Here is a 13,729-nt window from a genome sequence, read left to right as displayed (position 1 = left end):
TAGATGGGAAGACTACTAAATTCTTTTGTTTTATGCAGAATGAGATGTAAAGTTATCGACTTTACCATCAGGTTACTTAGTATTCCGCTGTGGACAGGGCTCCTCCTGCCTTAGGGAAAGGGATTGGAGCTTATAATCATTACGGTCCAATGCGGGCTGACAGCTGAATGATTTGTTTTTTTACAGCTGGGTGATGATTTTTTTAAACAAATAATTAAAGAATCATTAATAAAAAGAATGTCCAAGTTTGTTTTCATTTCATTACTTATGTTTGTCATTATACTTTATAGGTATAATACTGTACTAAACATAATTTTTAATACATTTCTTTGTACAGAAGGATAATTTTACGAGGGTTTGTTCATAAAACCGCATGACGGCCTGCCATTTTATGATAATCTAGAGGTAAAATAAAAGATTTTTTTCGTGTCCTAGACAGGGCTATCTCTTATTTGAGCACTGACAAGACGTTTTACTTTACTCAGCCATTTCTTACGTAGATACGAGTACATCACGTACTTTATCGCTACGTTTACACGACAATGTCATGTAATGTTTATGCCTAAACATACATAAGTTTACGTACGTTTTTTGCAGTATTAACGTCCTGTGAACGTATCTAAGGACAACATATACCATTGTCACTATTTATTCGGTAGATTTTACCTATTACATTAAAAAAAACGTCTAGGAAGTCCGTTTAGATCTGAGATAAGTTATCTTAGTGGGATTGTCGTCATCAACCCATATTCGGCTCACTGCTGAGCTCGAGTCTCCTCTCAGAATAAGAGGGGTGATTGTTATTGATTGTTATTGTTTGTTGGTTGATAGTGTGATTGTAACTCTTTTGTTTTATTTCCAGTGACCAAGTTTATCCGCATCGGCATCGCGGACAAGAATGACAACCCGCCGTACTTCGACAAGGAGCTATACGAGGCGGAAGTCGACGAGAATGAAGACATCCAGCACACCGTTCTCACCGTCACCGCCAAAGATCACGACGAATGTGAGTACTAGCTTGTAATTGTATGCACTTCGAGCTAGTTTTCGTAAACGTTTTTTATAACATTTCAGTATTTTAGGTGAACACTAAAATACGAAAGAGCTTTTATCTACCTTGATTAAATTTACCATGATAAGATATATAATAAATTACTAAAATGGTTTTCATGCTACTTTTACCATATCTTGGCTATGTGAGATCAGAGATCATTAAGATCAGAGTTACAAAGGACAGTATCATACGAAATTGTGAAAGATCTTCTTACAATATTGTACAGAGGCAATAGACTACAAAACAATTATTAACATTCAATGTGCAGTTGAAATAGTAAGCAGAAATTTAATTCGATAAAGTGAGAAAAATAGGGTAGAGATATGGAACACAATACAAGTTACACGGCTATCCGTTTATGCTTATTTCTTCTATTAATCGAATTTTTATAGGGATTTAATAAAAAAGGAATGATATCATGGAGGAACATATTGGCTTTGTTTCGTGATAGAATGTAAAAAAAATATTTCAAACATAATAAACAGATTATCATGGCGTGTATACACGCAATCCCACTGTAGCCTCTTAGTTGGTAGCAGCGGCGAAGAGTCCAAGCAAACCGATTCCCGCCTGGTTACGTTTTAAAAACCCGTACATATTCATTGTTGTAATGAATATGAGAAACCGGAGATTGTATCACGTTGTATGATTTTTTTTCTTTGGGACGGTTTACCTTGATATAAATTCCATCCTTCGCTACTGGTAGGTAGTTATAGTATATACTAAAGTAATATAAATCTGTAGCAAACATATCCACAACAGGTTATTGGACCATGATTCCTGGAAAGTTTAACGCACAAATTGATTCGGAAATTTAATCTTAATTAAGTTTTATGCAAAAACTTATTACTGTAATGTTTAAAAAAAACTGTGTTTTAAAAATACAGATAAATATTGTACAATTTGGCTTAAATACATTTTAATTAAAAAAATAAATCAAAATCAAACAAACTTGGCTATAACATTTTAATTAAAAAAATACGACTATTTCTGTTTTTATCTTATCAAAAAATATGTAAAACTTGCTGATGAAAAAAAATTAAAAACTTTTTAATCTTTTTTAATATGTAATATGTGAGTATCAACATACGTGCTGGCCAGAAATGTAATGAATAACTTTAAAACTCATTTAAAATGTATCAAATTGCATTTTATTTTGCTCGCCGCATATGAAGCTGAGCATCAAAATTTAATTATAACATTTTCAACATTGGTACGTTGGTTGATTTAATATGTTATAACTATTTTATATGTATATTATATATTACAGGCATTGAATTAAAAAGTATTTAATGTTACATATAATATACAAGTGCTATACAGTTTTTATCAAGAGCCTTTGTTATAATATAAATACCTACCTTTTGTAATTCTTCAAAGCCTTTGTTCGTTTCTATTCCAATCCGTCTTGTAATGGATTAAATTTTCATTGGTATACAAAATACCTTACTCAATATCACCAGGTAGATGTTTCGTTAATTTCAATGAATGAAATCCTAAACACTTGTTTGCTGCCCTGACTTCTCTTGTATACTAGAATGTTATAGAAAAATAATACAAACATTATATTATGGCCCTCCTTTAAGAATTTTGTTTCTCATTTTGAGAAAATATAATAAATAAATAAAAGATAACAAAAGTTCAAGACATTTTTAATTAAAGAATTAAAATATACTGAGGAGTATCATGCTGCAATGACCATCACATCTCTTTAACGTTTTTGAGAAGATAGAGTACCTTCTAACTTTCGTTTTTCCTACCACCCATAACATGGATGTATTCAAGTCAAGAGTAAATGCCTATTCACTCTTGACTTGAATACACCCATCTTCTAGGCAACCGAGTTCCACCATAGACTGCATCATGTCTTACTGTCAAGCATGATTGCAGCCAAGCGCTTGCCTTTATAATGTATAAAAAAAACCTGTATAAACGTTATAATAGTAAAAATCTTATGTGCCACTTCACGATCTTGTGTGAGTCGTTACACTACCTATCTTCATCACCCGCTAAGTGATGAAGAACTTTTTTATGAAGCATCCTACTCGGACTCGAAAGTTATCGTTGTTGCCTGTGTTTGGAGACTTTGTTGTTCAAGCACTGGGGTTAGATAAAAGATGTCATGCAGTTTCCCGCTGCCCAGCCGTTTAAGAGCATACTTATTCTATGTGAATCTCACAGCTGACTGAGTATTAAGGTCACGTAAGTGACTTGTGCGCATTAAATAGTAGTATGTCGAAGAACGACACTCGTGCTGAAATATTAAAATACTTGGTTTATACAATATTCATCGCTACAATGCTTTTGAATCTAAAGTAAGTAAATGGGAAATTTATAGCACACTATAACTAAGATTCTTATAGTGTTAAAAGTAGTTTTGACTTAGATACCTTTTTATTTAATAATGATAGAAATTGGTTAACCTAAAGGCTTCGTGTCTCGAGTGCCTGGTTTCGAGTCTTCGACGGGGCTATTATATTTTGATAATTGGATGTAAAGTGTATTAAATCATTTAGTATGTTAAAGAATATATTGCGCGTAGGTTGCCTGAATAAAATATTTTTAATGACGTTTGGTCAAGAGTGTTTTAGGCATTCTACTAGATATATATTTTTTACGTACTAAATTTGATATAAAACATTTTTCAAACAAATAGATAGATGAAGGTCGTTTCTAATTCTTTTTCTCTTATACTATTATGTAGATGTATATTGTACATAGCGAGTCAGCTCGTAATATGTGCCGCTGGCAAAGTGTCATCGCTCCTCGAGTGTGCTTTGGCAAGTTCGTTGCAATTAATTTTTACATGGGAAACTAGAGAAATACGTCATGCATTTATTGCATATACAATACAACTTTCTTTTATACCTATATGTAAACTGTTCCACTATTTGATTTGAATTTCAGTTTGATATTTTATTTATAAACCTACCTAAAAAAAAATAGAACACATACTTTATGTGTACTGTATTTGTGTATTATTCGCTATATCTATTTTTCCAAAAAATATTTTTGTGTCAAAAGTTTGTCTAGTATCTACTTGCTTGGCCAAGGCTGAAACTATCTCAACACTAACTGACGTCGCGCGGTTTCACCCGCGTGGTTCCCGTTCCCGTAGGAATATGGGAATAATAAATAGCCTATAGCCTTCCTCGATAAATGGGCTATCTAACACTGAAAGAATTTTTCAAATCGGACCAGTAGTTCCTGAGATTAGCGCGTTCAATCAAACAAACAAACAAATAAACTCTTCAGCTTTATAATATTAGTATAGATATAGATAGCCCGTATATTTGTATACTAATCTGGCTAAAATATGAAATATTATGGTATAATGTGAGTACGGCCGTCTATGATCATAGTTACTAACTTGGTTTGATCGATGAGTCGCACAGTTGCTACGATTTCTTCTATGTATAATATTTTCTTACTAATAACGATAGTACAACTACATAACAATATCGTTACTAAAATTACTAGTTTTGTTACGCCTGTTTCTGAAAAAGCCTTATCTTTAGGCTATTTCGTTCGAAGTTAGAACCTTATTTAAGTGTGACTAATATTTAGTCTAGTAATAAAGATGCTACCCTTTCCACTTGTTTAGGCATATAATAAATATATCTTATTCTAGTTGTGGTAATTTAAGAAAAGCAACAACTGGTGTCGCCAACACTACTCATTTTATAGTAGAACTATACTATAGGTTAAAGTTTACGCGCATAGCAAATTTTTCAAGTATATTTTATTATTATATGATTAGTTATTTTAATGTAAGTAAGTCGAGCTACGCTTTCTTCGGGACCTGATGTGTGTGTAAAGACTTTTCTCTATACTTACTTACAAATTTAGATGACTCGTACAAACTTTATCGAGCTAGTGTAATCTCCCTTGCGATCCATTCCGGAAAACATTGACGAAATTGGAAGTAGGTATAGTAAAATTTTCCCTCTTTACGTCTTAAATCTTTGGGTTTCGAAGAGAATAGCCGGTCGTTTGTTTCCGACTACATATAGATAACTATCGTGTGTAGTTTAAACGAACATTACATTTGTAGTCTTATTTTTGTGGTTAATTTGGTTTTTCTACTATAATAAAAAGTAATAACTTACGTAAAGAAAAATAAGTTTAAAAATATTTTTATGAACATACTTGTAACGGGCGAGCCTCGCATCAGTGTCTTTTTGATGTCAACTTTAAAATTTTGTTACAAATTTTTTGAACAATCTCTCCAACTTCCTTTGTAGAGCAAAAGCGAATAACTACGCTATACTGTAGTCTCAGAGTCGTGAACAGTGAAAGTATATGAAAAAGAGATACTATGTTGAATTGGGGACCCATTTCTCACTCACACTCAAAACTAAAAAAAAACTTTAGAGACAAGTATCCAGATCAAATCCGCTAGTTAAAATTTTTTTAATAAATAATATATTATAGATATAAATAATAAATCAAGTTTTTTTTATTCAGTTAATTAGCTATAGAACATCAAGCATCATGAATTACCTTATTTATTACTTTAAGTCTACAGTTTTGATTTATTGCTTTACGAAATAATGGCCTACGGCATTTATATAAATATCTTTTGTAAGAGAAATGAGAATGAAAGCACAGACCCAACCAACCTACGTATACAATACTGCCACTGTATTGTGCAAGTATCTTTATGATTACAACAACAATAATTGCATACCATGAGAAAAGTCAAATAATCGGGTATTTGACTACCTTTCAATACAACAATTTTATTAGAGTTTCTGGGAAGATGTTAACCGATACTTTGATATTAACCGATTCATACATAAAAAAACAAAGATTGTCGGTAGGTTTTTTACTACGAAACTATATATTATCACCTTTCTTACATCCGACGTGACTTTTTAAACATTCTTATTTTAGCTTCACTTGTAACTATGTATGTAAGAAAATCAAATCTTGTGATCTTAATTTGACCCACTTCCCGGTCTTCGATTAGGATGAAATTTTGCACACGCTCTGAGTTCTGATGACAATACATGACAAGCTAAGAAACTTTATTACAAATCCAATATGGCGGCCTCCTCAATCATTTGTAACTATACATGTAAGAAAATCTTGGAATCTTAATTTGACCCACTTCCCGGTCTTCGATTAGAATTAAATTTTGCACACGCTCTGAGTTCTGATGATGACATGACTAGCTGAGAAACGTCATTACAATTCCAATATGGCAGCTTCCACAAGAAGGTGGACTGACTGTTTGAAATCCACCCCTATGTTATGGTTATCTAATGAAAGGATCAAATGAAATGCTGTCAGAAAAATCGAAAAAAATAGTCACGTGATTTAAATCCGATATTTGTAATTTTTAGTGCGTGCTAAAAGTGTGTTTTTTAGTTTTTTAAACTATTTAAAGTTATTCATTATTGTGTCGTTGTATAGAGCCACCACAAAGAATTCATTGTATCTTCTTAAATTAATAATTACTAAATTGCTCTACTATTAGCAAACTTTTAACATTATACATACAATAATAAAATGACAAATACGCAATTGCGTTATTAGTAGGTTACTGGAGTATAATGTCGTATATAAAATGTTTTTAACAAGAACCCTTGCTTACTGAGTAATCTTATAAACAATCGAAAGTCATTCCACTGCGTAGTCGTTCGCGGAATGTAATTTGTACATTTACATACTCATGTTGTGTACACTGTCAGGAAAGGATCGGTATGTACCAAAAACATGTTATCCTTTAGACCCAGCGCATTGTTTGTCTTTGTTTATTTGCCTTTAATTACTTTAAACGAAAACAATACAGGCCTAAATTAACAAAAATATAATTGTTATTTATATTGAAACGTTTGTGCGGTGTCCATTAATAATAGAGAGTATTGAAGCTATTGCTCGCTAGTTAAAATATTCTTTACTAACTATGCCCTACGGGTTCATCCTTGTGGAAATATTAGAATTTCTTTTTTATTTCTTTACAAGTAATGCCTTGACTAAAATCTCACCTGTTGGTAAGTTAGTAAGTGATGATGCAATCAAAGATGGCAGCGGGCTAACATGGTAGGAAGAGGATGAAAATTTACACCCCTTTCGGTTTCTACACAGCATCGTACCGGAACGCTAAATCTCTTGACGTCTTTGCCGGTAGGGCTACTAACTAGCCTCAGCCGAAGCCTCCCACCAGCCAGATAAAAAGTAGCCTTTATCCTTTACAATACTATATTTTTGTGAGTATTATACTATATACTTATTTGCGCCACATTTCATACAGATCCATTTAACCGCGGGGCGTCCCTAGGCTGGTACATAATATAGGAATATTTACTTAACGCTTAAAGTCATTAAATTAATTTAAAAAATCATAGATTTATCCACTCTTGCTTCTACTACCGAAAAAAAATTTTTCTTGATTTTTTTTTAATTTTAAGACTCGGTAAATGAATAAATATTTTGCGTGCTTATAAAGCTCTCTTGAAACTTCTTATTTTGTTTTTTGTTTTTCAATGACTAGGCGAGACGTCAGGTAGACTTTTAACACATAAAGATTTCTTTTTAACTTTTTATAGATAGTATGAATGCAAAATACCGCGTTGCTGCATCTATTTTGTAGTGCACTCACGCCGCAGTATTGAAAGATGTAATGGAATGATAATATCGGTTTCTTTTGATATATAGTAGTTATGCATTCTCCATTAGTGCATGGAAAAACGGATAGCGTACGCAAAAAACAAACTAGGTTTCCAATATGAATGGCACTCGTTTTATCATTAAATTTCTTCAATCATATTAATTAAAGAATACTAAACCCTTCAAATTATTATTATAAATATTAATATTTACTTTAGGTAAATGTTGAACAAAATATTAGGAACGATTTCGTATTATAGGTCGGGATATTTTATTGGATACTAGATGTCTCTAAACAAAAGAAAATCCTAATAACATTTCTCTTTTTTTTATTATAAAAATTTTTTTTAGTAGGAACGATTCATCAATACTGTATATATATCATCATTATCATATCAGGCGATGGACGTCCACTGCAAGACATAGGCATTTTGTAGGGACTTCCAAACATCACGATACTGAGCTGCCTGCATCAAGCGAATACCTGCGACTCGCTCGATGTCGTCAGTATATAGTGTAGTATACTAATACATGTATAGTATAAATAAAGTTGAAGCGTCTGTCGGCGATTTCAAGATAACTGTGTTTCCTCGAGAGTTGAAAGTTAATTACTAAAACACAATTGAGCTTTTTTAAAAAAATTGTCTGTCTTGTCTATCTGTCTGTTTGTCCGGGCTAATCTCTGAAATGACTGAACCGATCGAAATGGGACTTTCAATGGTAGATAAACTGGCAACATAAAGACTACTTGTATACGAAATAAAATCATGGCTCGCGCGGGATTTATTAAAAACTAAATTTAATGCTAACGAATTTGCGGACGTCCGCTAGTTTTCAGAATAATCTACTATTCTTTCTACGTTTTACGAATTTTACATATTAGTTGTTATCCAGCTATATTGACTGAAGCTATAAACGACTTTGCGTACAATAAATCACTGTTCTAACTGTGACTAATTCAACGAGTGACATCAATTTATCTAATGACGAAGAAAGGAAAAGAACACGAAGGAATAGAATAATAAATCTATTATATCGGACATCCGTAGATTGAGTAGTCAGCATACATCGCTTACCCTCGTTAAAATATAATAATTACCTTACATGAAGACATTACATGACCTTATATGAAGACATTCATAATTTTGGGAGATATCGTCGGTGAGTGTTTATGACTGTTCTGATATGAAATAAGTTTTCTATATGGATCAACTGGGATGGTTCCAATCACTAAACTATCATGTTAATCATATTTTATGAAATCTTAAAAGAACTAATAAATAACATACTAATAAAAAAGTAACAGCAATGAACTCCGAATAATTAATCCGAAGTAGCTAACTAAGGATTTTGACACCAAATAATCAACTTTTGATAGAATTCTACACAGCAAAAATATTTGTACCATAATATATAAGCTAGATACGTATAATCGATTCTATACAGTAAATCCTTCTAACCTAGCTAACCTAACTAAGCTTTAGGAGTTTGTCATTAAATCATAATCAACGGATGATAGTAAAGTCTGTAATACATAGTTGAGAATAAATAGTTAAGATAATTGAAACAAAATATGGGACACTGTTTCTGTTCGAAGTCACGTGTAACGTATTAAGTTCAGTTTAATACGTATAGTCGATTCTATACATTAATTATTTCTGAACTAGCGATCATTTAAGAAATTGAATATCACGTGTCTCAATCGGTGAAGGAAAACATCGTGAGGAAACCTGCATACCAGAGAATTATCTTAATTCTCTGTGTGTGTGTGAAGTCTGCCAATCCGCATTGGGCCAGCGTGGTGGACTATTGGCCTAACCCCTCTCATTCTGAGAGGAGACTCGAGCTCAGCAGTGAGCCGAATATGGGTTGATGACGACGAACTAGCGATCAAGAAGTAGATTAGGATTTTGTCATCAAATAATAATCAACTGGTGATAGTCAAGTCTGTAATGTTGATAATAAATAGCAAAGATAATTCAAGCAAAATATGGTGCATTGTTTCTGTTTGAAGTCACGTGTAGCGTATTAAGTTAACTTTTATACGTAGAGTCTGTTCTATACATTAATTCTTTCTAAACTAGCGATCAAGAAGTAGATTAGGATTTTGTCATCAAATAATAATCAACTGGTGATAGTAAAGTCTCAAATGTTGAGAATAAATAGCAAAAATTATTGAAGCAAAATATGGAACATTGTTTCTGTTCGAAATCACGTATCACGTATTAAGTTCAGTTTGATACGTATAGTAAATTCTATAGTTAATTAATTATTTCAAACCTAGTGATCAAGAAGTAGATTAGGATTTTGTCATCAAATAATAATCAACTGGTGATAGTAGTCTCAAATGTTGAGAATAAATAGCAAAGTATGGGACACTGTTTCTGTTCGAAGTCACGTGTCACGTATTAAGTTCAGCTTGATACGTATTGTTGATTCGATGCAGTAAATTACTCTGGGAACAATTTCAAGAACGCCCATCGTAAACTTGATGAACTATTAAACTCTTCCCCTAAACTCTACTGTGGGAGACGCTTAGATCGTCCGCGCCGTTAACCGCACTCTACTACACAAGTTCTTAGTTCTTAACGTCACATATGGTGCTTTAGTTTGTTCTAATTTTCTTGAAAAGGGAAATGGTCTTGAAAATCAAATAGGTGCAGAGCAAATTGTGCTAGTCTGTTTATTAGGTATAGTTAAAAAAACATTTTTGTAAATGAATATTTTTTAATTTAATTTATATTTTTTTTTTTATATACCTTTATTTCAAGTAGGCTTCAAGACTACAAAAGTATGTACAATAATTTTGAAACTATATAATATTTAAATAAACTACCGAAATACTACCTATATTTTGTATAAAACAAAAAGAAATAGAAATATACTATGTACTAAATTTAAAATAAATCTTACTTAAGACTTAGGCGTCGTAGAATTCCTCCGAATTGATTTCAATTGGTAAAGTGCCTAGAAGGCTGGCAGTATTGCTAGTATTGTATTAATTTAATTTATTATTGCACAGTTACAAAACTAAAAAGAAAATGAAAATAAACAAAGTATGTTGTATAAAGGAATTAAATTATCAAAATTCGAGATAGTGCAAGATACATACATATTTAAGCTACTTAGAAAGCAATCAAGAGTTAAAATCAGATAAAAATGTACGGTTTTGTAACCCGAGTGTGAACTAAACGAAATGAAAATTAAATTTTTTGTTACTTATGTTACGTTCAGAGCAGTACCGTCACAAAGGCAGGCGAATCGAGTGTAAAAGGACGTAATTAAAAATACCTTGTTTAATCCTAGGTCGACCTCTGGGTCGGTCATTATCGAAGGGCACTCATTTCGGAGACACTTAGAAGTTATTATATACTGAGTTATTATAAAGTTAAATTTTCGGGGCTGTAAATTAATATAATATGGGACTTAAATGGCTACCGTGGTTTGTATTAAACGATTTTATTATAACTCTTTATACCTACATACTCTTCTGATTATAAAGCACAAATTAGTAGGAATAAGTAAGTGTTTTATAAACTTCCTATATCTATAGCTGCTTTATCATATGTCATATGAACTGACTCATTATTAGCTCGGCTTCGTATTAATATGACGCGTTGAGGTAGTATCCGGAGTATGAAATATTGAACTTATCTTTCTTTTTAAAAATTGTCAGAAGCTGGCCAGAGTTAAGTTAGGTAAGAAAGTTGGTGGAGTGACAACCCCCGAGCCTAGAAAACCACGCTAAGTTAAGCCATTAGTTACTATCATTATCGTTCTAAGCCCAAACATTATTATTCTAAGCCCACCAATCAGCATTGGACCAGCATGGTCAGTCTAAACTCCAAATCCCCTCTCCTGAAGTTGAAGATCCAAACTGTCCTAAAAGAGAGGAGGTCTGGCGTTCAAGAGAGTTGTCATATAGTTCATATATAGGTTGACGGTAATAGTCAAAAGAATTTGATCACTAATTATAATGGATATTGTTCAAGCCTGCACTCCAATAGTTCTCATTAGAGATTTAACACTCTGATATAATGTAGAATTTTAATAATCTCTGAAAATAATACGCTCAACAATTAAAATAACTAGATGAAAGACCTTGCCCCGAAAAAACAGTTGTCGTTGTCGTGAATAGTAAGTACCTTGATTGAAAATTTGTTGAGGAAGAGGCACGAAACCTTAACGCATATTATCGTTCAGAGAATTCGGCAAGCGTGACAGAGTGTCTGAGAATTTAACAAAGACAACACCACTCACTAGCAGGGTATATGCTTGTGGGAAAAGGCCTTAAATAATGGCGATGTCCGTTGAATAATTAGTTCCGTCTTTAAGTGTATGAAGAGCTCCATTTAACAAGCGGCCTGAGGGTAAGTGTCGATGTCTCCCCAAAACAGGTACACAACTCCAATACCTCTCACGTAACCTTATCCGTTATCCTTATTGCTTTCACAATAAGGGTTACATTCCAACATCATATTTGTACAACAGTACTTCGCGATCATTACACTAGGCCCATTAGGCTAACGAATTGAGATAATTCACCGTTTCAAATGTCGTAATTTGTTACGCATCCTTAAATACCTGTAATTAAATTTAGAGGATAAAAATTAATCCTTACGTATCCGTACATTAACGACACTATTAACAATATAAAAGATCTATGTGACTGTAGCATTTAGCTTTAGCTCTTTATCTACTATGTAATTTAAATTATAGTTTTAGCATAATTATGGCATACTAATTTAAAATATATAGCAAAATAGTAGGTACGTTTATAATGGTTTTCTTTTATCATTGTCGTATAATATACGTAGTTGAACTTTTAGGGAGTATGGTGAAAATATATATATTTTTTTTATTTTCAAACCTTTACTTTACGGCGCTTAGTCATCAGTTGATATCCAGACTCAATAATAGTAGGTTAAGATGATAGACTCAACCTTTCGCCGTATCATAAATGGTACAGAAGATGAAGCTTTTCCAACGTATAATTCAAAAGTTTCAAAGTAATATTTTTATTTTACTAAAAAGGAGCAAAACAGTCATGTGCTGCTCCTGCAATTTTCCAAGCAAAGTGAAATAAAAATGTTTCAGACGGAATAAGTTTTATGTATATACTTCTAGTAACAAATTAACATCTGAATGTTTATTTATACTATAGCAGTGTTTCAATATTGTTTTTATACTAGAATTATATTTTTTGATACAATAGTTCTGGTACCACTCGCTATGTATATTAGTTATCTAACATGACGACTAAGCAACGTGAAGTTGTGATATTGTATTTGCATGTTATTGGTATATACAGCGGAACTTCAAGGCTTTATGTGTCTCTAGAGGCGTGTTGAGTGCATGTTAGGATCACTATACTCGTAGAAGGCGGAAAGCGAGGGTAGGATCGTCAATCATTCATTTAATATAACGTCATGTTAATATGAAATACTTAATATTATAAATGTGATAGTGTATGTGTGTTTGTCTTTCAGTTTCTTTGTTCGTCTTTCACGGCAAAACGAAACGACGAAATGACGTGATTTTTAAGTGGAGATAGCCCCCCGAAAATGGGGGGTGGAAGTTTGTATAGAGCATTTGTAGGATAGGGGTAGTGTAGTGTAGGTAGTGAGGAAGCTCACATAAGTCAAAGCAAAGTTTGACCGTGTCCGCTTTTATAGCCGATGTCCAGCGTTTTCACCCGCGTAGTTCCCGTTTCCATGTGAAATCGGGGATAAAATATAGCCTATGATATTTACAAATAAAGTGGCTTTCTAGTGATAAAAGAATTTTCAAAATCGGTTCAGTAGAGCCAGAGATTACCTTCGTGTCTAAAATAAAATATAAAAAGTAAGTACCTATATTTGTGTTCTTTCATGATTTCCTTTTTTTAAAACCACTTTTGTCTTATATGAAACAAAACAATAAAACCAATTTATTATAGTGACCAGTTTGTTTATTAGTATAATTATTAACACTCATTTCTGACCCACCTACACACTGAGTACTACAACTTTCGTTATATAATATTAAATTCAATAAATACCGAGGAAAATATATTTTTAG

The 13,729-nt window shown here is 32.6% G+C and overlaps 1 protein-coding gene across 6 annotated transcripts in view; it reads left to right on the top strand.

The window, feature by feature from the left end:
• Positions 1-13,729, top strand: part of LOC112046671 (neural-cadherin) — a 448,660-nt gene that overhangs the window by 347,693 nt on the left and 87,238 nt on the right. For all 6 annotated transcript variants that reach the window (XM_052891245.1, XM_052891241.1, XM_052891243.1 and 3 more), the window contains one exon: positions 863-1,006. In XM_052891245.1, coding sequence (XP_052747205.1) covers positions 863-1,006 — 144 coding nt within the window. The remainder of the gene's footprint in view (positions 1-862; positions 1,007-13,729) is intronic.

This window comes from Bicyclus anynana, chromosome 3 (assembly GCF_947172395.1).
Source record: "Bicyclus anynana chromosome 3, ilBicAnyn1.1, whole genome shotgun sequence".
Classification (NCBI taxonomy): domain Eukaryota; kingdom Metazoa; phylum Arthropoda; class Insecta; order Lepidoptera; family Nymphalidae; genus Bicyclus; species Bicyclus anynana.
Note: the sequence above shows the minus strand (reverse complement) of the source record. Positions and strands in the feature narration are given on the sequence as shown.